Raw genomic sequence first — 27,692 nt, forward strand, 5'->3', positions numbered from 1 at the left:
TGACTGAACGTTTTCCTCGTATGCTTCTATTCCAGTGGTTCTCAACCGGGGAGGAATTCCCCCCTGGGGAGGAATTTCATGCCTCCAGGGGAGGAATTAGGCCCGCCTAGACCTGGTCCACCTTCGCTTTTTAGTAGGAACGCCGCACGCCGCACCAGAAGTCGCGGGCTTGCACGGCGCCTCAAATCTACGGTTGCACTCTTCGGAGCCTTGCAGGCAGCGGGAGCGCACGCTCCAAGCACGGTGCAAGCTCGCGACGCGCGCCCGAGGTGGCAAGAGGGTTTGGCCAGACGCCAGCACTGCCACCTGTTAGTAGCCAATTAAGATGTGACAGTTTGTACGCGGCGGGCGTTACAAAGTGTTGGCAAGCTCGTTGAACAGCGAACAGTGACAGCAACCCGGTAAGTTTCACGGGCCTGTTATGGCATTGTTATGGCATACGTATGAGAGTGTAACCGTGTGATCAAGAAGCCACCGTGGCAGGGCTGTAATGAGAGAAAAGTCCCTAAATCAGAATGTGGGACGCAGGTTCCCCACTTGTCACCTCGGGAACGCTTTCCCGCTGGTGGCTGGAATATGGAATACCAGTGCCTGTTACGATTGCTAGCTCAGATGTGACTCCTCCTTTCTGTCTGATTCGAAAACAAGCTGCGAGTTGGGAATGGCTCGGTTTTATCTCGATTAAGGTAATTACAAGTTGTCGTACATGCACCCAGGATGCGGACTTGCTGACTCTGTGGACATGTCAGTTGAACGGGAGCCTTAGATCTTGCGCAACAAATTGAGTATGAAGAAATCGTCAGCGCGGCGGGTGCCAGGATTGTTGCCTGTCCAACAAGATAAGAATGGAGTGAACACATTTGAATTACGGTGTCACTATAATTAATCACAGTCGAAGTAACCTGCTTTGTTGATTCCTGACTTTGGGTGACACGTCCAACGTCTAAGGGAGCGGCATTACGCCTGTATATTTAACGTCTGAAGGAAAGCCAGGAAAAACCCCAGAGAGGACGTCCAGCAGTGGCCATTGAACCCACCACCTCCCAGTCCTTGGCACGACACCTTGGTAATCGTCACTGAGTAGCGTGTTAGCGTGCTCGGCCGTGCCGCTGGTGATGAAACTCGGGTCCATCATTTCATACTGCAGTTAAGATGGCCGCCAAAACAGCTGCCCAAAGTATAGCGAGAAGGCCAATGCGTTTTACGTTGTCTTTTTTCATACGGTCCCCGTGAAGAAGGTGAAGCATTTACCCTGCATCAGATGGTCCCTGTCCATTTTACAGGTCTTGAAGGCTACAATGAGCGTCAAAAGAAGAGGGTACAATGAGTCGTACATTCAGTACGGATTCACATGCACAGTCATAAACGGGGAACAAAGGCCTCAGTGCGTCGTCTGTAACAAGGTCTTGTCTAACGACTCTATGAGGCCGACCAAGCTGAAGGAACATTTGCACAGTGTTCACCCTCAGCACAGCGATAAGGAAAAGTGCTTTTTCCAGCGTCATGAAAACGTCCTGAAAAAGATGAAGCTAAACTCTAGGAGCCTTTCAAGTTGCAGGCCACAACGTTATGGAAGCTTCCTACGTCATGGCACTGGAAACAGCGAAGCAAAAAAAGACACACACCATTGGCGAAACCTTGATAAAACCTTGTGCCCTCAAGATGGTTGAAATATTGTTGGGTAAGGAGCAAGAGCGGAAACTGGCAGCTGTTCCTCTCATAAACAGCACTGTTCAAAGACGAATAAGTGACATGGCTGACGACATCAGGGATCAAGTTGTTCAGCAGATAAAATCATCAGCATTTGGACTCTTCTCAATTCAGCTGGACGAGTCTACTGATGTCGCATCATGCTCCCAGCTGCTGGTGTTCGCCAGATATGTGGATGTGGCTTCATTTACAGAGGAGTTCCTCTTTTGCTCTACGTTAGAAACTACAACAAGAGCCTCAGATGTCTTCGAAAAAGTGTCCTCATTCTTCAAGTCAAATGGCCTTTCATGGAACAACGTCTGCGGTTGCTGTATGGCCGGAGCGCCGGCTATGCTTGGGTCGAAATCGGGTTTTCAGGCTGCCGTGAAAAAGTGAGCTCCTGAGGTCAAGAGTGTCCACTGCATGATCCATCGTCAAGCGCTCGCGTCAAAAACGCTTCCAGCTTCCTTGCAAGAGGTCCTGGATCTAACGATCCAGATTGTTAACTTTGTCAAAGGGGGAGCTCTCAACACGAGGCTCTTCAAGGAGCTGTGCAGTGATATGGACGCAGGACATCAGTTCCTCCTTTTTCACGTGAACGTTCGTTGGCTTTCAAGGGGAAACGTGACTGCCAGGGTGTTCGAACTCCGTGAAGAGCTTAAGGTATTCTTCCAAGAACAGGGCAAGGTGACGTATTTCGCCTGGTTGAGCGAAGAAGCGTGGATATTGCGTCTCGCCTACTTGGTGGACATGTTTGAGCAGCTGAACAAGCTGAACCTTCAGATGCAAGGAAGAAACACGAACATAATCAAGTTCATCGATTCACTGAAGGCATTCTTGTGCAAAGTGCAAAACTGGAAAAGGAAAGTGAAGGGAGGCAACGTCGCCATCTTCGAGAAGCTGTCCTCAACGCTTAGCGGCAGTTACCATGATGGCAAAGCTCCAGCGTTCACCAGAAAAAAAATTCTGCTCCACTTGACAGCTTTGAAAGGGGAATTCCACAGGTACTTCCCTGAACTTAGGGACGACGACTTGGCTCTAGTGCGGAACCCTTTCAAGCTCGCAGTGGGGAAGGTGCCTGATAATTGTCAGGACGAATTTTTGGAACTGCAGACTGATTCCGGAGCAAAGGACACGTTTGAAGGGAAAACCATAACAGAGTTCTGGCCGCTGATGTGCTGTTCTTACCTCAAAGTTTCGGAAAAAGCGCTTCGCACGTTGCTTCCTTTTGTGTCAACCTACCTGTGCGAGTCTGGGTTCTCGGCGCTTTTACAGATCAAATCGAAGCAACGAAGCAGGCTAGATGTAGAATCTGATCTGCGCTGCGCTCTTTCGTGCACAGCTCCGCGAATCGGGGGACTCCTGAAGAATAGGCAGTCAAAAGTGTCGCATTGACCCTTGTGTGTTCGGAACTCCCACTGACGCGTGGCGTAATTGTGCCTGCCTATCATTCGTTTGTTCTCCCCTCCTCACTTTTATCTAAAATGTGGACTGCGTCGGCGATGCTGAAAATGGTATATGCGTTCTAGTGTTACATATTAATGTTCAGATTACCAACACGAGGTCCCGTGGACATTGTGGTCCTAGTCAACCATGAATAAAGTATTTTCCGTAAGTGGACACCGTATTTCGGCAACCCGGTAAGCCGTCTAACTGTACCCGTATGGTCGGGCATCTGTTCCTGCGTAGTTCACACCAGCGCGCGTAGGGGAGGGGGGGGGGGAATGACGTCTTGACGAATGCCAAAAGGGGTCCGGGGAGCTGGAAACGTTGAGAACCACTGTTCTATTCGTTTTGCTTCTTCAGCCGCTACAGATTAGAAATTAAATCTATTGTGCCGCCACGTATCACTCAGAATAACTGCAGGTCGCAAGGTTAAGTCGAGAGCTGTCCTTCCTCACTGAATTGTTCGTGAATTATTTCTTGAGGCACTAATGCGGTTAGCGCAGAGTGGAAAGGAAAATTCCCTACGCCACGTATAGCATCACTCAACTTGCGAAGTTCCTCGGCGTATCGAGTAATGATCTCTATGAGAGGGCTGCGTATTAAATAGTAGGTAACGAGCTACTTGATGGACAATTTGGCATTTATTGATCCAGCTTTTCAGTGTTTCTTTTTTAACATTTACCAATGTAGCATCGCTTACCTAAATGAATAAAAAGCAAGATACGCTCTGTGTGAGAAGATTTACATGAGGACAATAGCAACGCCCGAATTAGGCGGGCGCCCAGTTGTGTTAAAGTGGTAAAGAAGTCAGCGTGTCGCCTCATTAGAGTTTTAGTACTGCGCATGCAACACCTTTGGGCATAGTTAGATAAGAAGTTAGCTTTGCTGGTACACTCTTAAAAAAAGGGTGTATTTTAACTCCTATTTTGAGTAGTACACCCTTGCCACATATATCTCTCCCTTTTTGAGTGTACAATTACTCTATAAAAGAGTTTCCTCTCTCCTTTCAGGGAGTCCGAAGACCCCTTAACTCCCTACTGGAGAGTAATTGTACACTCCAAATGGAGTGATATATGTGGCAAGGGTTACTCCCAAAAAGGAGTTAAAATACTCCCTTTTTTAAGAGTGTACTCTGCGTGCGTCGCACGCAACGTGATTTTTGCGTCCAGCGTACGCACACAATTTTCTAGGTTTTGCGTGCGTACAATGGCCCTCTCGTGGCAAAGCGACACCTAAAGACCTGGCTCGCTGTATTCGCAATATGGACACCGTAAGGTTCTTATCTTGCTTGCTATATTGCGTTACAATGCTTCGTGTACCGTCTGCGTACGGTGTATTAAAACTGCATATTGGCCAAGTGCCACCTATCAAGGTACAACAATACGAGAAGTTGTAACCACCACAACCAACAACAGGCAATCAAGGCAATGTGCTATTGGTTCGTGTGTGTGTGTGTGTGTGTTTTTTTTTTTTTTTTTGTTGTTGTTGTGTGTGTGTTTGAGTGTGTATGACAATTATTTTTCCGCGTTTCTTTCACTCATCCGTTTAATTTCCTAGAAGACACAAGGCAATGCGTTTAAGGGTATCCAGCATAACAATACGAAAAGGAAAAAAGAAACTCAAAATTTAGCGTTCTGCCTTTTAGTTATGTCTATCTGTGACAGTGAAAGCGACAATGATGTGTCGTGTCTGGACTTAGACTCCCAAATACAGTGCGACGAATCTATTTGAAAGTTGCACCTTAATCAAGCAAATATTAATAACTATGCATTAGTTAAAAGCTTTCACTCATCTGTTTAATTCCCTAGAAGACACAACGCAATGCGTTTAGGGGTATCCAGCATAACAATACGAAAAGGAAAAAAGAAACTCAAAATTTAGCGTTATGCCTTTTAGTTATGTGCCAGTGAAAGCGACAATGATGTGTCGTGTCTGGACTTAGACTCCCAAATACGGTGCGACGAATCAATTTGAAAGTTGCACCTTAATCAAGCAAATATAATAACTATGCATTAGGTAAAACAGTTGCACTAAATAATTAGCTTATTTGAGCAGAGGTTGGTATGGTAATAGAGTGCGAGAATATGTTTCCTTGGTGTCAATTGCTATTTCAATTGTAGTCAAATTCGCGCACATAGAAGTCGAGCATACTCTAAAGAAAATCTAAACACATACAGCAAAATACGTACGAGGTGTATTGCATCCTATTTGCATTACTGAAATTGAAAGTGTTGGTACCGGAACAGCCGTGCTGCCCAAATTACTGTAAGTGATGCTGTTTCACAAATGACCGCAATGAGAATAATGTCGTAGCTAACAAATAAATGACTTCTCTTTCGAGCCGCTTCAAGCAACGCTACTAGAACCAGAGAGTTAATACGATTGGCTGCATGCGAAACAAACGAGAAAGCTAAAGCACACGACATATGTCGTAGCATAAAAGATGCAACTAATGGTGCGGCAGCAGCTGGGTCGTTATGAACCGGTGTGTTATGCAAGAAAGGGGGGGGGGTCTATTTATTTAGCAGGAAAAGTCAGCCAGAAAAAGACGGCTTGCTATTCGTTTGTAAAAAAAAAAGGGGGCAGTTCGCAATCAAGCTCCGAGGCCAGATTACGCCGGAAATGATGGGTGTTCTAAAAGCTTCTGTAAAGTGCATTACATACAGCGCTCTTTTCCTTTTCTTTCTTTTTGTGTATTTTTCTGTAATGTCCACGTTGGAGGGACGTTAGGGAGGGACCTTGATAAGTCGTGGCTATTCATCGCGAGACAACGTGATCACGAGCGACGCCACACAGTGGTCGGTTTGTGAATCAATTTTGCCTACACGCCGAGACTGGGAGGTGGCGCGGGTTCGAATCCTATACCACCGGCTGTGCTGTCTGAGGTTTTTCCTGTTCTTCTTCTTTTGTTTTTTTGGCATACTTTACAGACAAATGTAGGCACAGTGCCCCCTGAAGTCGGCCCAGGACGCATACTAACCGCCCTGTCCCCCACTCCTTCCTGCTGTCCTCTCTTCATCTGTCCACGTCTGTACGCCGCTCATAGCCACAGTTGCTTCGCTGCGCTACCACGGAATTAAAAAAAGAATAATAATTTTGCCGACCTGAGCGCTCCATAACGTGCGCTGAAGTCTCACCCCATCGCGCACCGTATTTGAAGTCCCCTGCGGAGGACGGCGTACCTAAGCGACTTGTACCCTGCCACCATGTTGCCGGCGTCCTTAGCCGCATTTGAACACGCAACCTCGGGAGCAGTAAGAGGACACGTTATCGACTGAACGACCGCTCCCGACGACATGGCAAGGACGTGTAAGCTAACTGCGGTGCATTGGCAGGGGGTACGAGCCATGTTATATAACTAATTTGGGAGACCTAAATTATCATTAGGCGGACCAGCGCGGGATCCATATCATACATCCCTCGTTGAATATATTCAACACAAATGCGGTTGTTTCATCCTTTCGCACTGCCGTATTACACCAAATGCGCCACTAATAACACACGACTGTAGTCTGCCAAACTTGGGTTCCTGAAGAAACTCTCTGTTAGTAGCTGCCTTTTTCACGAATTCTTTTACACCAGTTCCACCGTTACATTCGGTTATTCGGCCCCATCAGTCAACGCGGATCACCTTCCATTCGAAGCCATTGAGAAAGGGTTTCCTGGTTAGCTGACGTCGAAGGGAACTGTCGTCACCAGTTGTATTTTTATTTAAAGAATTAAATTTGTATTTGTTTAGTTCAGTAACCCGTACCGTAGAACGCACATGAATTTATCCCACTACTTTGGAAGATGTAGTTTGGTGATGGTGATGTGATGAAGAAAAGAGAGAGAAAAAAAAACGGGGATGATGAGTACCACAAAGTCGGGAAAACGTATTTTCTTCTTTTTTGTGCATACATGTAATACCTCAAACATGCGTCGCATAACTCACACAATGTTTTAACGTGACATGTTATAACATTGCTATGACTGAACGTTATGACGTAACGTCCATCAACTGACAAGATTGTACATCGACCACAAACTACTTAACTGCAGTAGAAAAAACTATGTCTTCCTCTACTGCGGTTAAGCAGTATGTGATGGATGAACAATCTTGTCAGTTGGCGGACGTGACGTCATAACGTTCGGTCACAGCAATGTTATAACGTGTCACGTTAAAACATTGTCTGACTTATGCGACGCATGTTTGAGGTGTTACATGTATGCACAAAGAAACCATGTGCTAATCTTGACACCCGTGTAATGGGTGTGTAGACGTATATGACACTCTCGTAGTCCTTTGAGCTTCTGAATGACAACTACAAAAATAATTTCAAAAGAGGGAGTGCTCTCTTAAACATGGCCCAATTTTTTTATAGCAGTCCGTTGCAACTCCTTCGGACCAGCACCTGCAGGCCAAGACGCGTGTTACCTTCTTCGAGACTGCTAGAGCGGCACATATTGGCAGGTAGGCTTTCTCGGTTACAAATGCTTTGAGGTTTCCGTTTCCATGCATACATGGATACCGCCGAACTTAATCTGTGTATGTCGCTGCACAAACAGTGCGGTCCCTCGCACGCTATCGTACGCACTGCACGTAGTAAACAAGCAGGAATAATGGCGGAAAATGTTAGCTACCTGCTCCGCATTTTGACGCACTCCATAAAGATGTGGGCACCGCACGCAATGTCTGCTCCAAAGCTGAACCATGTAGGCGCACTATGTTTTGTTGGACAGTTATGGGTGTGATTTACAACGGTACAGGTGGGAGATAACACAGACTGTGCACTGCACACATTCCCTTCGCGTGTCCTTCTTCGGCACATACGTAATTCGGATCCCGTGGGCTTAGTACACTTTGCTTTTGATTTTTTCCTTTTTATTTTTTTGTAGGCTTTGGGAGGGGGAGGCTAGTATGATTGTGATTTATAAGGGTACAGGCGGGAGATAACGGGACTATCCCAACTCCCAACGCATTCGTTCGTTTGTGCATCCTCTACGCGCCTAGGCAATAGTCCCACAGTAAGTGATAACATGTAGGTGAATATCCTCTTTCATTTGTGCAGGCATTACCTGCGTTACAGACACCACTGGAAGGGGTAACATCCAGAAGTCTAGTGAGGTCTGCGAAACTGTGAAAAAGAAAATAAATAGCTAGAGTTAGCTGCTCGTGTACAGAGAATAATAATAATAACAACAACAACAGCAGCAGCAAAGAATGGTAAGCAGTAATCGAGATTATCGCTTGTGCCTCCTATAGTTTCGGTAAGTCCATGCACAAATCGCAGTCGCCATGTATTGTCACGCTTATTCTCTAGGTTCGCTATTCAGCGTTGTTATTTCTCACACGCCTTTTCTCTTTTTCGTCTTAATCGTCTTCTCTTTCTCCTTGGATGGATGGATGTTAAAAGAAAAATATGGCAATGTTAGTTCCACATCTCTTTTTCCTTGTGAAAGGAGCAGCACGTTCCGACGCACAGGATTGAATGTCAAAAAGAAATGAGGAAAGCAGAAGAACATGGTTCTTTTTTTCTTCTTCAAACCTCTCTCTGTCATGACCATTCAATCACCCATTTTCATGCAGCGCATACGAGTCACAAAAAGTATCGATGAGTGCCCCCAGGGGCTCCATAAAAATTAATAATTTCGGCAGGATGTTTATTTGATGCAAGTGCTGGAACATAGCGTGATGTTTCACGGTTGCTGTTTACTGTCATGTACAGCTGTAATTCATATTTTATACAGTGCTGCGTTGTTCATGTTTTGATTAAATAGTATAGGCGTGTGCGAATAATTGAAACATTAATTACGAGTGGAACGTGACTACGAATGGTTGTTAGTAGAATTCCTCTCTCTTTTTTATTTTTATTTATTTATTTATTTATGTTTGTGCCTTGTCGCTCGCATCTCGAACAGAAGGGCTGGATTCGATTCAATACAACAAGAATAAAATGGAATTTGTGATTCTATGAATGTGGAACCGGAATGGAACAGAATCAGGTTCCGACATAATGTTCTGGTATAACAAAGGGTAGATCGTGATAAAGCTTTTTTTCTTTTTTGCCATGGCCCGTTATATTCACTTTCGAGTGCTAGACTCCTCCCATTTTTTACCTGTTAGTTTCCTCGTGTTCCAGTCGTTCAAGTACTGGCGTGTGTCACATTCATCAGAAAATTATGAGTGGCCACTTATTATTGATCCGCACGCTTCCGCAGACGACTTTGCATTACGAGTGGTAATGTTGTATTTCGATTGGCAGTATAACACCCATGGGATCGGGTAACGGTTAAGCACGCCATTACGTCGAATGCCTGCTATCCGTAAGTCATCTTACCCTGCAAGTGATCCAAAGGAGGACTATCATTTCGTCACCTCTTTGCGAACGAGTTGAGTGCCCTCATCGAGTACCTTTCATCAAATGTACAGTGGTGGACAAAAGTTTACGGAACGCGCGAGCGGAGTATTTTCTCTGGGCAGAGACGCCCTAGCGGCGAGCGGAAGCGGGCGAGTTCACTTTCACTCGCTCAGAGGGCGCTTGTGGCGACCCACCGTGGTAGTAGTGGTAACCTTGCTTTTGAAATGGTTTCGTTGTCGCTCTGCTGTACCGAGCGCGAGTTGCTATCGCGGGAAGGGAGTCTCTCCGCTATCGTAGAGATAACGGGGCGCTAAGATGAATTGAGACGACAACGGGCTGCATGAAGTGGCCTAGGTTTTTTAATTTCTTTTTATTCGACAGAAACAGAAGAAAAGATCGTGTACCCTTGAGTACGAACAAAAAGAGAAAGGGGGATACGAAACTATTTTAATACTTTGTCCGCCCTCCTTTAGCAGCATTAACGGAGGCCATGTGCACAGGTGGGGATGCGTATAGCCGACGGACAAGGTCCACGTCGTCACGTAGTAAGGACTAAATTCTATGAATTTCCAGAGTACATCTTTGCTCCTTGTATGGGCGTCCGTCTCTTGCGCATACTATGTTTTAGGATTCTTCAGACGCTTTAAATAATGTTTAAGTCCGGGCTCTGCGCAGGCCATGTCGGCTGCATTACGCCGAGGTCGTCGAGAAGACGTTGGACAGTTTTGCTTCGATGGACGGAGGTGCCATCGCGCTGGAAATGGTAGCACCCTTCCGGATAGCAGGAGCATAGGGTAGCAGCGCCCTCTCGATGACCTCTGCGTAATGCAGCTGACATGGCCTGCGCAGAGCCCGGACTTAAAGATTATCGAAAGAGTCTGGGAAAACGTGAAGAATAGAATGAGCAAGAGACGGACACTTACAAGGAGTAAAGATGCAGCGTGGGAATTTATAAGAAGCATGTCCCCGCGTTATTGCTGCGAAAGGGGGGGGGGGGGGGGGGGCGAGGCGGCGACAAAGTATTAAAAAAGTATCGTACCCCCTTTCTCTTTTTGTTTGTGCTCAAGGGTACACGCTCTATTCTTCTGTTTTTGTTGAATAAAAAAAGAGATGAAGAAAACTAGGCCACTGGAGCCCGTTGTCGCCTCAATTCAACTTATAGCCCCGTTATCTCTACGATAGCGGAGAGACTCCCTTCCTGGGATAGCAACTCGCAGTCAGTGCAGTACAGCGAAAACGAAACCCTTTCAAAAGCAAAGTTACCACAGCTTCCACGATGTGTCGCCGCAAGTGCACACTTGCATCCCTCTGAACGAGTGAACTCGCCCGCTTCCGCTCGCCGCTAGGGTGTCTCTGTCCAGAGAAAATACGCCGCTCGCGCGTTCCGTGAACTTTTGTCTAGCACTGTACCATGTTGTCGTGAAAAAGAGAGCGCACAAATTAATAAACATGCGTTAATTGCAGTTCAAGTTCAAGTTTTTAACTCTTCGACCGATAGCATGAGATCATAAACGTTCCACAATATAGGTGGGCGTTTATCGCAAAGAAGTTGGGAGGGTTTCATCCCAACAACAGCAAGGCGTCATGGAGCAGCTGGTCGCACCGGCGCGACCTCCGTCTCCATTTTTTTTTAATTCGTTAGCAAACCCGGTGTCGTCCGTCGGTGTACAGAGGAGTGGAAAGGGTGTCACGCGGAGGAGCTCGAGAGGTTGGCGTGAGGCCAAAATTCGCTGTGTAGTTGCCGTTTGCCCCTGGGCACGTTTGGCCATCTGTATAGCTACGTGAGTGTGTTCTACGAGCGGTGTAGGTGACCACTCATAAGAGCGTCGTGGAACGAATGCCGAGGCTATGCGGCGACGACGTGAAACCGAAACAGAGTAACAAAGAAAGTTAGTGATAGTTGGGGATAGTTACTAATAGTTAGGGATAGTTAGTGGTAGTTAGTGACCGTTAGGGGTGGATAGTGGTTGTGGGTGGGTGGGTGGGTGGTTGGTCGGTGCAGTCGGTGCGCGGCCGTCGTCAGTTACATATGAGAATACGTCTAACGCTAACGCATCTCCGCCGCATTAATTACATTATTTGTACCTCATTTCATTTATTTTATTTTTTTCGATATGTCTATTCATTTGGATTGTGGTGATGGTTGGGGGTGTTTCATCGTCAGAAGCGATACTCTATCCCATATTGCTTGCGGTAATTTGGTGGAGATATAATGATGAGCGACGACCGAGGTTCTACGTACGTTGTCCAAAAATGTTAGTAGTGGTTTTAGAGAAGATCGTTGGTAGACTGGATTTTGACCATGGAATGGACAGAGTAATTTTGCCATAGTGACAGGGCTAGCTGGTCACGTTTTCTACCGTCAGTACTCCACCTCATGTGGGGCTGCGATGCGCGATCTCTTTTGGCCATTCATCGAGCCTTGGTGCGTGGTCCGCTCCCATACAGCCTTCCAGTATTACACGGGATTTCGCCATCCTCCGAGTCCAAGCTTCAGTGTCTTTTGGCACGTAGCCTTCGTGTGTGCCTGGGCGTGACAAGAACAACGGATATTTGTTTAGTCATGGCAGAAGCGAGAGAGACTCCGCTTGCTATCCAGCGCTTTAATGAGACGAGCCGTCACTATCTCCGTTTGTTGGCTCATCACCGGCACCACCCTTTACTGCTGAAGCTTTCCCGTCGCAGGAATAACAAGTTCAGGTCCTGTATTCAATAGCTAAAGTCTCACCTGCCACGTTTTCAAGTTGAACCCCAGGCGCGTTCAACTCCACCTTGGACCCTCCCTCTGCCATCTGCTTCACTATCCGTTCCCGGGCTGCAGAGAAAGGATGATGTCGCTGCAGGTGTGTCCAAGGCGCTCACACTGGATATGATGAGCGAGCTGTATGCAGGCTTTACTCCTGTTTTTACGGATGGCTCGTCCACAAAATCCAGCTCTGCATGCGCCTATATTATTCCGTCCAAAGACATAACTGGTATCTTCCGTCTCTCGCATCTGACGTCGTCAACATGTGCTGAGCTACATGCTTTGCTCTTTGCCATGCGCAAGATCCTGCAGTGTTCATCTCGGCCATGGGTCTTCTACACAGACTCGAAAGCTGCTATCCAATGCCTCGCAACAATGGGCATTCGAGGTCCTCTCGTGTCCATTGTTGCTGACGTGCTTGAAACTTACAAGGAGCTGCTAGACCTGGGCCACTGCGTAGTATTACAGTGGGTACCTGGTCATGTCGGCGTACCCGGCAATGAAGAGGCCGACCGGGCGGCCCTGCGGGGTCATCATATAGCTTCAGCCCACTCTATCATCTTGCCCAAAGGTGATCGTCAGGCCCTCGTCCGTGCTCTCTCTGCAGACAAGACAAGATCACAGTGGCTGCATGACATTACACCCTACTCTCTGCTCCACGCAGTGGATCCTTCTCTTTCACTGTCGCTTCCTCATCGCCTTCCGCGACACTACGCATCCCTGCTTCACCGCATGCGGCTGAATGTTGCATTTACACCAGTTATGAGGCAGCGTCTTGGCCGTGCGCCCTCGGACCTTTGTGCAGCATGCAGTGTGCGTGCAGACCTGCACCACCTACTTATGGACTGCCCGGACTACCAGCGGGAGCGTGCGATATTGCAGCACGAACTGCATGCGATCGATCATCGCCCCTTTACCATAGGCAAGGTGCTGGGCCCATGGTCCAGTCCAGCTCATACACGCCAAGGTCTGCGTCACTTCTGGGACTTCTTGTCATCAACAGGCCTCTCCACCCTGCTTTGATTACCGGACCCCTTATCATGTCCATCATCATCTCTCATCACGTACAAGTGGCACTGGGGCAGCGCCCAGCCTGCTGGCCGGCGTCAGCCCCATCTCATCATCGTATCTCTATTTGTGTGTGTGTGTGTGGTCACGTTTTTGAGATATCTGCAATAATTAGCACCGCGCATTGTATGCACGTATGCACGTGATTTGTCCCACTTTGTGAGAAGACAGCCTTATAGGGCTAACCAACACCGACAGCCGTGCAAGTCCGTCGGAAACACCTGTAAACAAGAGAATAAAGTTGAAGTCAGAATGGCACCGAAACATGTATGGCCGCCCGAATATAGCAGGGTGCTGACGAGCAGGGCCGGGAATGGCGGCCCGTCAACCGTTGACAAGGCGTCATGCCCGAGCACTATAGAACATAATGTAACATAATGTCGAGATTTTGTAACCACCCTCAAGCGGTCACTCGTAGCGAAACCGCCATCTTGTCCTGGCCTGACGTCACGAGAAACGCCATCTTGAGGTCATGTGACCTTATTTTGTTTTCGCGCTGGCCAACGCTTGCTTGTTTTCGCTTGCAGAAGGGGTGTAACTGCGCTCGTTACCACCTTCATGGTAGGGTGATAAAATCTTGCAAATCTTGTGACTGTGTGCATTTAACACAAATGTTGCGTCTGTTCAGCCGCCTTCGGTGGCTCAGTCGGTAGCCTGTCCGCCTGGTGGCCCCAAGATCGCGGGTTCGAACCCCGCCGACTGCGGTGCAACTTGGAAATTTTGGCGCGCGTTAAAAGAATCCTCACGTAGGCACAATAAATCCACAGACCCGACCACTGTGACGTCGCTCATGATCGCAGTTGTCTCGCGAAGTAAAGCCCCGACTTATTATTATTATTACACCCTTCGATAGGTGGTATATAGGCGGTATAGTTGGTATAGTTTCCTGCTGCATGTGGAAATGTTACACCCTTGCATGGGGTCTAACTTTCCACCCATAACCAGGGGTGTATCTTTACAATCTTTTGGGCACGACATATGTAGCAAGCCAGTTACCTCTCAAAAGGTGTAACTACTCCACCTTTTCTGAGAGTGCACATCGGCTGAGTGAGCCGTGGCACCCGCTGCGTTATCACATCGTTGTGAATGGCGAGTAGTAAAGGCATCCGCACGCTTAACCGTAACGCGGGAACGCCAGCGCCGCAAAGCGTTCGCACTGGGTTCGAAACATTGGGCGCAGAAACCCAATGTCTCGAACTCAGCGTCAACGCTTGATGGCGCTGGTGTCTATTCGGGCCACGAGCTCGCGTGTTACGGTTAAGTGTACGTACACCTTTACGGGGCCAGTCGGTTTGTTTATAAAGGGTGCGGCCGCTGTTCACTGGCGCCGCCATTTTTACGGTCACGTGTATGACGACGTTTGCGTTGACGTCAGGCCAGGACCTGTCCAGAATGCATTGCGTTCTCCTGGCACGCTATCGTCTAGAGAGCGGTATGTGGTAGGGCATCCCTGTTACTAGAAGGTCCGCGTGAACGACGGGTCAGACAACGAGAGCAGATGCGGTAGGAACAAAACGACGAGTATCGTGCAGTGGTGGACACAACTGCGGCCGGCAGAGATCTTAGCCGCCAGCGCTTGGACGACCCGTTTGGGAGTGCGTGACCGCGTATGGATTAAATCGCATGTGTGGAAGGTATGCGGACAGTGAGTGCCGTTGCCAAACGAAGAATTTCCTAGAGAGGGCAACGTATCATCGTGCGTCCGTCCGTCCGTCCCGCTGTGACAATTCCGTGTGGCAACGGGTACCGACTGCGACACGATATTGGTGATCCAGGCCAGTAACTTCAAAGTTCAGGTGTAGTGAAACGCCTGGTCCGTCGACTTTGTGCGCAATTCGTTCGGCTTCCACCTCGTCAGTAGCGCCGCGACGGCGCTCCCACAACAGCACAACCATTGATTGCGCCTTCGCACGAGGCGCGCGCGCACTCACTTCGGTGCATGGACTTTGTAACGCGCTTCTCGCTTTGCAAACCGTTGCTCTGCATAGCCTCCAAAGAGGACAATGACACCAAAAGCGGCACAGAACACCACGTGACAGTGCCACCATCATGTGATCGCCAGACTGTGTTTTGCGATGCACTGAAAATCCTTAACGACCATATAGTAACGATGCAGAAAAAGAAGAATAAAGTATTTCATACGCATTTAAACGCTTTCAATAAAACTTTAATAGCATCTTAAAAAGGCTTTCGCCAAACATTTAACCGCCAACCATGGCCCTATAAAGCTACTGCATTTAAGCTCGTTTGGCGCAATGCCCAGAGCCAACTTTTGTCTGTGTTTGTGTGTTTCACCTTCATTGGCTGTACTTCCTATAGCACAAGGAGCATCATATGTAAACCAGCAGAGAGGAGGCAATTCTGTGAAGTAGTTTTGTGCTGATGAACTTCTACAGATGCCACACGGAAAGGAGGCGTGAAGAGGAAAGAAAGAACACAAAAAAAAGAAGGCAGTGGGAGTTCGTGTGAGTGGATACGTAATCCACATTACGTATGTGCATTTACGACAATTGCGCAACGCAAGAATTTTTCTAAACCTGTTGCTCCCCAAGAACAGTTTTGAGTTCGAAATATATTCGTAGTTCCCGAGATCAAGCGTTTCTCTTTAGTTTATCGCATTGCTGGATTTTCCTTGTGACTGCCTACTGATATTGCGAAGCGGAAAGGTACAACCAAGTAAAGGCTTGTTCCCACTGCCGGGCGCCCGCTCACGTTTCTCGAAACGGCGACCCGCGAACGGCAAGAGTGTCCACACTCAGGCACCCGACGGTCCCCAGTAATCTCGAGGTGTCTCGACGAGAGCAAGACTTGCGCCACTTCCGTATCCGCTGTCCGGTCAGCTGCTGAGTTCTCGGTTTTATCAAACCACTGTGCTTTTCTTGCTTTCAATGGAAGAAGTTCTTTCCACAATCAACGTGATTCTATTGTCAGTGGCGTTACTACTTCGGAATAGACGATGAAACAACAGCAAAAGCGTGGGGAATGTGGAGGCAGCACCACGTGGGGAATGTGGAGGTAAACAAACGCCGCGTCTTCGTCTTCTTCTTCGCCACGATTGGTTGGTCATCACCCGTCCGCCGGTGTCAGTCGCGCAAGGAGCGACTGCTTGGACGGCGCCAGAGAACGGACCTGCAAATGACGTTTTTGCCGTTGTGAGCGCCGTTCCGGGCTTCCGCCCGGAAGTGCGAACGAGCCTTAATGCGGTAGTATGTGAGTTCTTCTTGTTCTTCTTCTTCTTCACACACGTTTCATGACAGAAGGAACGAAAGTGAACTCCATCATCTCCCGCTTCCTAACAATATCAATATATCTTATGTTCTCCGTGCATGACTAGTCGAAGCTATTCTTCATAAAGTCCGCGAACCAGTTGTTCTGGGGCTTCTTAATGTCCGCATTGAAGTCTCCCATGACAATCATGGACATGCTGTGTTCCTTCAAGTTGTCTATGAAGGTGCTGCTTGCAGAGTAATTTAAGAGTTTGGCTAGAAGGAACTTCTTGATCTTGCCTTTAAGGGATCCCGGCATAGTGGATACCAGCACAATGAAGGAGGGGGGACATCCACGTATAATCCACTTAGACGCACAGGTGGGATAACTTCGCCAATCATACTGGCGGTTACCGGTGGCGGTACAGATAACATTCCAAGGCTACTGAGGAATACTCGTGTGCTTTCGGCATTGGGTAGCTCGCGACTACCCTATTCCCAGATCAGGATGGACTGCACACCCCTCCCTCTCCTGTACCACCACCACATTTCCTTTTTTTTTCTTCACTCTTCCCACTAGTCCCTTGCCTGACGGCACCGAGCCGCCGCCCACAAGGAGGCTCACTCTTCAGTCCTGAAACGGTTGCTGTGTTTTGATAATTAGCGACAGAAATCCTAGACAAGCACGGGCCTTAGAGCCCACACCCCACCCCCAATGCCACAGAGCAACTAAACAAGGCAAATGTGAAAGAAATCAAAGCTCACTACCGACAGGTTTACATATCTCGTGTGAAATAATTGGATCGCATTCGGCGACCTATATCAGCTAAATTTATTTAGCTTTTTCAGTGAAATGACCATGGAGACATTCTGTTGCGTTCCTGTTCCACAGAACACAACATACTGTTTACCTGCCGCGTAGAGTAGTTGAACTCGAAGATGATCGCAAGACATGTCTTCCTGAACGATAAGAAAATAAAATATATATATAAGGGAAAAATTGTTCGCGGGGCCCTGTATCTCGCTTTAATGTCTTTTTTTTTTTTCTCGCAGTGCCACTAGAGTTTCCATTTTATGGAATGTAGGGGTAGCGGGGAAAGGGTTTCCCGCTACCGGAATTTGTACCAATAGTACGTTCCGCTACTAATTAAAATGTAGCGGAATCGCTGCTCTCCTACGAAAAAAAAAAAAAGTGGAACATACATAGCTGTACTACTAGTTGCTCCGCTATGTGCGACACTGCTAATGGTATTCACTCTGCTTTATGTAGCCTGACATCTTCCTACGACAGCAAAAGATACCGCACAGCAAAGGCACAACGCCATTCCTTAATTATTCATCCCGGCCTGGATATCAAGAGAAGAAGCCAAGAACCTAGCTATACGTATTTATTTCTTCCTTCCTCATCGACGGCGAAAACATTCCACGAATCCATCATGTCGTCCATAGTGCGATGTCGGTGGCATTTTCTTATGCGATGTTTCGCCTGATATTACCTTCCCGTGAGAGTGTCCATAACGCTGATGCACTGTTGATGTTACGCGTCGAACGATCATCTCAAGCCTGTTACTTCACGCAGATGGTAACGACAGGTATGTCTTCTTCGTAGCATGCGATTGATTAACTGAAACGTAATCTCAAAAGCACCGATAAGATGGCATAAATGCAGGCGAGCTGGTGGACGAACTGCACCATGGACAAATCCTGAGTCTGAGCAATGCAAAAGAAAGTGCTCAGTAACCGTTTTAGGCTGGACCTTTCTTACCATCGTTTCAGAACCTGCATCAGAATGTGGGATAAATCACAGGTCTCTAAATCTTGTCCCGTGTGTTTGAAATGTAGTGCATTGCATTCCTTTGACCCGTGGTTTTGTATAGAGAGAGAGAGATGTTTCACGAAGGTCCCCCGACTGAATAATTCGTAAACAGGTGACGCTATACCAGCTCCCGTGGCTGCGTGGCTACGGTGATGGCATTCCAAGCCGAGACTGGGAGGTGTCGCCCGGGATTTTCCCTGTGTTTTCTTCAGACGCTTTAAGGCAAATGTCTGCAGAGTTCCCTGTGAAGTCGATCCCACCCCCCCGAGCAACATGCCGCCAGGCAAGTAGAGGCAGAGCGCTCGAATATAGCACGCTATCACCACCCAGGTGGTGCTATCGAAAAGCTTTCTTTTCAGTGACCATCCCGGAGGCATCGACCAAGAAATGTGCAGTGAGCGGCTTATTTGCATACGCTGATTTATTAAATCAAAATTCAGAACTTTGCAATGTGACTTCGGATGCTTTGTAGTATATTTAGGCTACGGACGTAGCCTAAATATACGGACGTAGGCTACGTAGGCTACGTCGAAAATACAACAAAAATACTACATCCTCCTACGTAGGCTACGGACGTAGGAGGATGTAGTATATATTTAGACTACGGACGTCGACACTAGAGGTAGCGATCATTTTCCTTTATATATTTCGCACGACAGACTGCCCCTCTCAGCCACTGCTGGACTGATTTCTTTCACAAACTGGAGACGTTTTCGTGCGGGCCTCAGAACATCTGTGCACACCGGTATGTCCCCAGAGGCTCTCTCTCAATTCTCTCTCAGGCTCTCAGCAATTACCCGCGGTATTCAGGACGCGATGGTCATGTCTAAAAGGGTAACAGGCCATGTCTGCCATTCCCCAGCAATCAATCACCTTAGAGCATTACGTCGCCGAGCAGAAAGAATGGCTCGTCGGACAGGGCAACTTACGGACATTGTGGAATACCGCCGGATGAAAGCTAAGGTAACACGAGAACTTAAGAACGAGGACAGGAAGCGTTGGCGTAAGTTCTGCCACCACCTTTCACCGTTTGATCCGGCCACGAAGATCTAGCGGACAATCCGATCTCTGAAGGAGGCGCCTCCTCAAAAGAATCCTCTCGCGGCCTTGGCTATCGTTAAGCGTGTAGACGAAAACACGCTTGCGACGGACTTCTGTGTGGTACTAACGACTCCGGCGGCTGCCTCGACCACGCCACTACACCGCAGTTTTGTATACAGTTTGACGGCTGAACTTCACCAAGACTGGCCCGGTCCCCCGGAATTTATGGACCGCGACTTCACACTAATCGAGCTGAAGGCAGCGTTGAAGCTTGTGAACGCCGGCTCGTCCCCTGGGCCCGATAAAATCACCTATGCCGCCCTACGAAACCTTGACGGGCGGTCACTCCAAGCTCTCCTTCATGTCTATAATACGTCTTGACAACAAGGATTTTTACCACATACATGGAAGGAGGCATTGGTTGTTCCCATCCTGAAACCAGGGAAGCCCCCAAATGCCCTATCCTCCTTTCGCCCGGTGAGCCTGACAAGCTGTATGGGTAAACTGATGGAGAGAATGGTTTTGCATCGCCTCGACTGGTGGCTCGAAAAACAACGTGCGTTCCTCACGAAATGGCTGGATTTCGTCGCCACCGAAGCTCCATGGATCCAGTTCTCGACTTAGGGCCGGTTTCACCAACGCGAGTTAAAGCTCAGCTACGCCGATTTTCGAGTGTTACAGAATGGAATGGTACTCACACGATGTGTTCATAAGGGAACACTGATTATGTATGCAAAACAGTTATCCCAAACTCCTCGCGGTTTTCCGAAAAAGTGAATTTTTAGTTTTACTGACATCCCGTCTTGTGGCCCGCAAACCCTGTGTCGACGACACATTCGTGGTCTGCCCGCGCTCCGGCTTGGCATGACTTTTGGCTTGGTTTCTTCCGCCAAGCCGGACAGTTTCTCCTGCCGAGCCGTCTGCTGCGCAGATTCACATTGGGGAAGTGATAAACAGTTCGCTATTAGGGAGCCAGTATATTTCTGGACTTCACTAAACCCGCGAGGAACGTGAGTTTTGCTTCCTTCGACTGCAAAGCATTTGCTAGGCCAGTACAGACTTCCTGGTGTGATTCGTGTTCTGTGCTGCGTGCCGAGAATGCGTGAGCGTTTTGCTCCCATCTGCAAGAACACTTCAGCATGCAGTTCCAATGTTTCAAACCACAATTTTCCGAAAGGTGAAAGAGAAATCAATTGACTGCAACAATCGGTTACAACTCCGACTGGGTGCCACCTTCGAAAGCAGTGATCTGTTCATCTGGCCCATACGAATGTTACGGAAGCAATGCGCAACTTGTTTCACAAGAAGCCGAAGATGTCTCGTCCGGGATGCCGTGCCAACCTTATCTGCAGCAGGAGATTGCAGGGGCAGGACTAGGCAGCAGATAAAGGTAAGACGCGTAATGTTAGACAAGTCAGTCATGCGGTGCAAATTGCATCACGTAGAAGAGAAAAATACGCTATCTGTCAGTTACTGCTTCATCCTTTGAGATTACGCCCCAGCGGGTGTATTCTCAGTACAGATTTGGAATTACCTTATTTGTTAAATGATTTCGCAGGCATTCTGGCACCACCGAAAAGCTTGCACTCCACGTCTCAACTATCACCGTCTGGGTTTCAATCTGAAGGCTGTCACCAGTGCCAACCAGACGCCCCTTCAAAGTTCATCTGTTTTTGTTGACGGAACAGTGACACCTGGTACTGAGACATTTCATTTTCTGATTAATCAAGTGCATTCCACCACTTGTGCTCGACTTCTTGTGTTCGTATACCCTTGCTGTTGCTCGCTAGCTTAGAGCAACCATGCCTGAGGTGCCAGCGCTTTCAGAGTACATTTAAGCAGTATCATCGTATCACATGCACGGCAGCACATCTTGTGTATTTTGAGTAAGGTATAAATTCAATGTTCGCTCAGCTGTTGTATTTTGGTCACAAATAAGGTGTTCTTCCAGAGCGCTCAAGGGCAGTTCAAGCAGTTTCATGTGTGCAACAGCACATACTTTTTCTCAGTTTTGACTAAGGTAAATCGAAATCTTCGAGTTGATGTCTTTCGGTCATAAATTATGTTTTACGAGACATTCAAACAGCATCATGTGTGCAACAGTACATACTTTTTCTCAGGTGCAGCAGAAGCTTGTGTTGCATTCAAGTGGTATCATGTATACAAAAACTAGTTTTATGCCTTTCTGTAGCTGCTGTACTAATATTGTGAGTACAGAGACATTCCTGCATAGCATATCGGAGCATCTTGTGTGCTATTGTTGGTATGATCTGCAGCAGTATATTGATAATGTTAATTATTCAATGACTTTAGCTAACATTTACATTCTTACTTCCATGTAAACCTGTCACGCAGATGCCCTACCCCTTGGTATGCATAGTTCAAGATTGTACCGAAACAATCCACCTGGAGCATTATTCTTCAATTGGCAGTGGCATTACTATCACAACACACCACATACTTCATGTGTATGGTGCGTGTACAATGCATCAAACCTATTCTCATGTACAGACCAGCTGGTATGCAACTACAACATGAAACAACTGACACAGAGACCGTAAAGTCATGCCTTTTCCTCCACGCCTCGGGTTTCATGTTATTATCCTCACATGCAGCTCAATTCGCCTGTGCTGTGCAGCATGAGCAAAAACATATATTGTTTGTGGTCACATGACACGGAACATAAATACAGTGAAACCTTCCTATGTTGGACACCCGCAGTGCAGCCGAAGCGTCTCCTACGTATAGAGGTGTCCGAGTTACAGAATATGACGGCAACAAAAAATGGAAGAGATCACAGCTGTGAGAAATGTCCCCCTTCTTCAATTTAAGGTCCTTAGTGGTACCTGGTGGTGGTGCCTGGTAGTGGTACCTCTACCCACTCTTCACTGATAATTATTACTGATTTTACTATATTCAATTCCGTTCAGATTCTACTCAATGGCATTACATCCGGAGCTTTTCGAGCAGCAAGGACTTGTCTCTGAAGCGTCAGCCTACTTCTCATAGCTTTGGTGCAGTGCTCGTTCGAAGGCTCTAGACAAACTGAAGACAAGTGCTCACGTAAAGAATTACAATGTAGACTGACAGCACTTGTTTTTGGACTCGAAAAACTAAAGCAACAAAATGCTGAGACCAGAATAGGGGAAAAAAGGGGCAAAAGTCAAGGCCACTGGCTCATTTTGGGTCTTTTTGGTCCAAAGATGGGCCGACATTGAGGTAATTTGGCCAGGGTTTTGTCCGACTTTGCAGGGAAAACCCTATCCTACTTCCAAGATAGGGAGGTGTCCGACATAGAGAATTTCGTCCCCATGTAGTTTCAATGGGAGCCTGCCCGTGCAATGAAATCATGGGGAGTTGTCCGAGGTAGGGAGATGTCCGACTTTGGAGGTTTTACTGCACTACAGTTGTTCACGTTTGGATATTTTAACCATGGAATTTACCCTGCATGCACCATACGATGTCCAAACACTAACAACCGCTAGAGAGCAGCATGTACTGTATCCGTATAGCACTTATGGCTTGCGTCCTGTGATCGGAAACAGTGGTGTCTTTTTTCTGCTACAACCAGTAAACTACAGTAAAGATTTAGAAATACTGTGTCATACCATAAAGCACTATGGGAAATGGCAGTTTGAAAAACTGGAGAAGACTGTCATTAGAATGGGGGACATGTTCTACGGTGAAATTTCTTACAGTGTGTGCTGTACCACGTAATGCACTGCAGGCCTACCACAGTATGGTAACGCGCTGAATACTGATTTGCTCAAAAAAGGAATGTGTATGTTTCTTGTACTAACTTCCCATTATGCAAAGTAGTAGAAAAATGTTCTCAGCCAATGGGGAGGGAGAGGACATCATTCTGGAGTCTCGTTGACCTACAATGTGTCGTGTGTGAATGTCATTTTGAAGAGTGTAGGTGGTACAAGACTGTGTTCCCACATTCTTGGCAGTGTTGACTAATAACCATAATAAAGTAGAGGGTACATTTGTTGCTTCATATATTTGTGTCATGGCAAAGCATGTAGAGATACATCTTCCTCAACATGCAGGTGACAAAACTGCTTTTTATGCCTAAACTATGACAAATAGTTGTGTGTTCAGCACCACTAATCATGTGCCGGCCTCCATGACATGTCTGTGACATTCCAAAGTGATTAACATGTCCCATATATGTGTGCAATGCTGAAGATGACTGTGTACCTTCCATGGATTCTTGATTCAAGAAAAGTACTGTGTGATTTGCTAACAGCGCCTGGCTGTACCTTCACAATTCTACATAAAAATATGTAAAGTTTGCCGAAGGAAACATCCTGAAGGTCCATAGCGAAAAACCCTGAGACAAGGGATAGGAAGGGACATACACAATGTCTCAACATAGCGTGTTTATGTCCCTTCTTGTATCTCCTCTTCAGGTCTCGTCATTATGGACACTATCACCAGCTCGCTTGCTGTTGAACCGTTCTTTCAACGATAAGGGTCACTTTCATGGACTGGATGGCAGCCAACATGCTGTCAATAAAAAGAATAATGGAAGGAGCTCAATATGATCCTTAGGCTGTGTGTGGTCATTGCTTTCTGACAAATAGTGACTTAGAATTTCAGGACAGTGCCTGCAGTGGTAGTATTCTTGTGTTCTCACCCTTGACGCGCATTGTGTGTCATCGGTCACCCGTAATCTGCTAATATGCACATAGCTCAAACAAAGTATATTTGTATTTCTTTGAATACAGTTGGTACAGCACATTGTTTTTTACATGTTCTTTGGAAAATATAAATAAATTCTCTACTCTGCAAGTCTCCTGTCAGCTCTACAGAGCAGCTTCGAATTTCACTAGAAGCCACGTGTGAAGCCTAGACCAAACTAGTGGTGAAGGTCCATATAGGTCATAGATAGATACTATTATTATTATTAGATCATATGTCAGGCTTAGGTCCTGGTTGGTAGCAACGCATTTGAATCTTATTAAAAATTGGTGCAGGAGGCGACCAACATAACTAAATACACCAACTGCCTCTCACAAATTTTGTGGTGTTATACTTTTGAAACAACATTAATATGCCGCAGTGGTCTTTTCTCTTTTGTTCCTTTTAACCTAGAAATATTAGGTCTTCGGCATCACCAGCTTTAGTTGCTGAGCATGGAGTTATTTACGTTGAGCACTGCAGTTTCATATTTGTTTCTCTGGACAAGCAAGCCCGCTTCCCCATTCTGATAAGAGTCTTTCAGCTTTGACAGGGCATTTGTGGACAAAGAAAACATTTGGACTAATGTGTATTTTGCTATGAAGTGCACTAGGCAGAGGACACCATCCACCATTTCCACTAAGGTTATTAAATTTGTGATAAAGTACATGTACCTTTTGTCACTGACTAATTTGGTGGCAAAGTTACTTGAGTGGCAGTTGTGCAATTTGAAGCACATGTTTAAAAAAAATAGGATATGGGAAGTGCTGACTTGGTGAACATGTGGAGTACCCAATATAATAATTGGGGGTTTACGTCGCGAGACAACTGAGTGTGGAATACACAGCACAGTGTAATGTTCCTTATTCTGGCAATGTTAGCATGGTTCAAGAAGTGGGAAATGTTGCACTCCCCTAATAACATCTGTTGGGCCCAGCAAACAGGGTACACATACCCTGATTTGAAGACACTATGCCTAACTCAAAAGCAATATGAGATCGACCCGTACGTGTTATTTGCGAAACTATTATGAATGAAATATGGCCTGTGTGGTATAGAACAATGCGCACACTCAAGTAAACATGCAAAAAAATACGTATAAGGGCTCTCGACCTACATGCCGCGATGCGCTCTACGAGATAAACAACACACTACAAAACTACATCCAACAGTTTTTGTGCGGGGCAACTCTAATGAGCACTTTTATATAACCGACGAATGGTTCAACGAATGCAGTTCGAGTGGTCACGATACATTCCTACGTCGTTCATTGCAGTCGCGCTATGATGCTGCACAATATATGTATCTCGTGTAACAAGCCTGGCAATCGCACGATGTGCATGGGCAGAAATACGGCCTTCTTTCTTTGAAGACCAGTCCTCTGCAGGTGTGTGCTCAAACGATCACAAAGTCTCACGTTGTTGCTCAATCGCTCCCATTCCTGCACTTATAGTAAAAGCAGCAAACGGGTTGACGTGAATGGCAGCTGAACGGTTGAACTGCGAAGTTCTCGAGCACATAATCACAATTTCACGCTGAAAATGATGTTGAGGTGAGTTCGCGGTTGTTGTTTCCATCGTTCAATAGTTCTCGGGATTACCTCGGACGAAACGCTCATCGTAGCCGGCGGCCATAACTGGATTTCCTCGCAAACGGGAGAAGACGCCAGGGAAGTCAGAGAAAGCCTCAGCTTTCATCCAATCAGACGCACGATTCTCTATCTACGTAGATGGAGCAGGTTTATCCCATCTACGTCACAAAAATGGCTGCGCCCATGGCTTGTTTTGGTTTCTTTGATGAATTAATTTTCATAATAGGAAGACAAAATTGAGAAACGAAGGTGTGTATCGGGGGCAGTTGGATGTGCTCGTTCTGAATATCACAACCGTTTCAACACATCGGGAAATCGGCGTAGCTGACCTTTAAAGTTAGCCTTAAACTGAGATCACCTAACGGCGCGCGATGACGCTGACTGCAGTTTAACTTAACTGTGTTTCACGAACTCAAACTGCGAGTTTAGGATGACCAGTTTACTAATCGGGTTCTCTGGCATGTAGACCGGGTTTCATTGGTTAGATTGTTGGTTTCCGGTACGGTCGCCAGGTGGCAGCATGGGAGCTGTTTTGTTCTCCGTTCTCTCGGCTTCTTGCATCTACGCAGTACCCGAAGTACAACAATTAGGATAGTTTTGGTGTGCGTACACAACTTCCTTGCGAGTGCTACAGTGCGGGTATCTTGGTTACTGCGTGTGCGACAATTGTAAGTTTTCCAGTCAGGAGTTGTTGCCACACTGTGCTGCCAAGCTGCTTACGTCCAACATACAGCTACGCTGTACGCTGAAGTCATGACTGCAAACAACTGTGCACGGATTTTGGAGATTGTGTGACGTACTGTGTTCGGTTTGCGTCGTTCCATGCTACCGACCGGTGTGCCACGAAAATATTGTGTGTATCTTTGCTGTTTTACGTGTCTGTACTGCGGTAAGCAATTCGTAAGCTTGTCTCAATCCCCTCCCACAATGCCTGGCTCCATGGAGATAGCATTACTGTACTACAAGCAGCACTGAGAAGCAGACATAATTAGGAACGCTTGCATGTACAAGAGCCTGTAAATTTATTTGCAATAAAAGAGGCAGAACAGCGTTTTTCACTCGTTTTTAGCAATTATTCTAATGCAATCATCTTACCTGTTATTATGGTCTGTTATTTCGCAGACGACAGCATTTTCGAAGCTCTGCCTTATACGTATTGCTATTTATTTTCCCACGATGGCGAAACGAAGCCCGAATTTTACCGAAAGTGAGATATCTATTCTGCTAGACCTCGTCAGTAAATATAGAACTGTAATTGAAAACAAGAAAACTGATGGGAAGACAGTTGAGCAAAAAAACGCTACGTGGAAGAAACTAACATCGGAGTTTAATGCATTATCAACTGTGCACTTGAGGGTCACTGAGCAGTTGAAGCACTGCTACGAAAATCAAAAGAAAAAATCCCGTAAGGAACTAGCAAAGCACCGGAATGCAGTGTTTCGCACTGGGGGGGGGGGGGGGGGGGGGGTCCACCACCATCATCGCTCTCCAGTGCAACAATTCAGATTGCCTCTCTGGTATCTGGAAATCTACAGCCACTGCAGAACTCCTATGACTCGGATGCTTCAAGAATATTTGGTATTTACATCTGCTCAGTTATTTTGTTATCCTGGATATGCGTAATTCTCAGGTGAATGGAATTGACCTTTTTTATTTTTAGATGTCATTATCAATGGGACAGGTACAAACGAGATTCCTGTGGTAAGTCTTTTGCTTATTTTACTCCGTTCAGTGATGTTATGTTCTGTAGAGCTGAAAGCATTTTGCTGTCGTGTTCGAGAGAGAATGGCTAGAAAGCAAGTGAGCTGGTGATTAGAACTCGTAATATGAAAATCCACAGACTAGGAAGGCACAAAACACACACATCGACAGTCTCAACTTGGACACTTTGTCCTTGTCATTTGTTTTCATACTTCCCTAGTCTCAGGAGTTGAAATATTATGAGATGTACAGATCCCAACAAAAGTTTACGGAACACTAGAGCAACGTATTTGTTGATCTCAGCAACACCCTAGCGGCGAATGGGAGTGGGCACACGTACTGTGTGGTGCGTCGAGTACCC

At 46.8% G+C, this 27,692-nt stretch overlaps 2 protein-coding genes across 2 annotated transcripts; both read left to right on the plus strand.

Moving 5' to 3' along the window:
* The first annotated feature begins 1,587 nt into the window (after positions 1-1,587).
* On the plus strand, positions 1,588-2,085 carry LOC135392184 (protein FAM200C-like). Its single transcript, XM_064622922.1, has one exon. It carries the CDS (start codon positions 1,588-1,590, stop codon positions 2,083-2,085), a length of 498 nt encoding a protein of 165 aa, XP_064478992.1.
* Positions 2,086-2,112: 27 nt separating this feature from the next.
* On the plus strand, positions 2,113-3,084 carry LOC135392253 (protein FAM200A-like). The gene has a single exon (XM_064622990.1). It carries the CDS (start codon positions 2,113-2,115, stop codon positions 3,082-3,084), a length of 972 nt encoding a protein of 323 aa, XP_064479060.1.
* The last annotated feature ends 24,608 nt before the right edge of the window (positions 3,085-27,692 follow it).

The sequence above is a fragment of the Ornithodoros turicata genome, chromosome 1 (assembly GCF_037126465.1).
Source record: "Ornithodoros turicata isolate Travis chromosome 1, ASM3712646v1, whole genome shotgun sequence".
NCBI classification, from domain to species: domain Eukaryota; kingdom Metazoa; phylum Arthropoda; class Arachnida; order Ixodida; family Argasidae; genus Ornithodoros; species Ornithodoros turicata.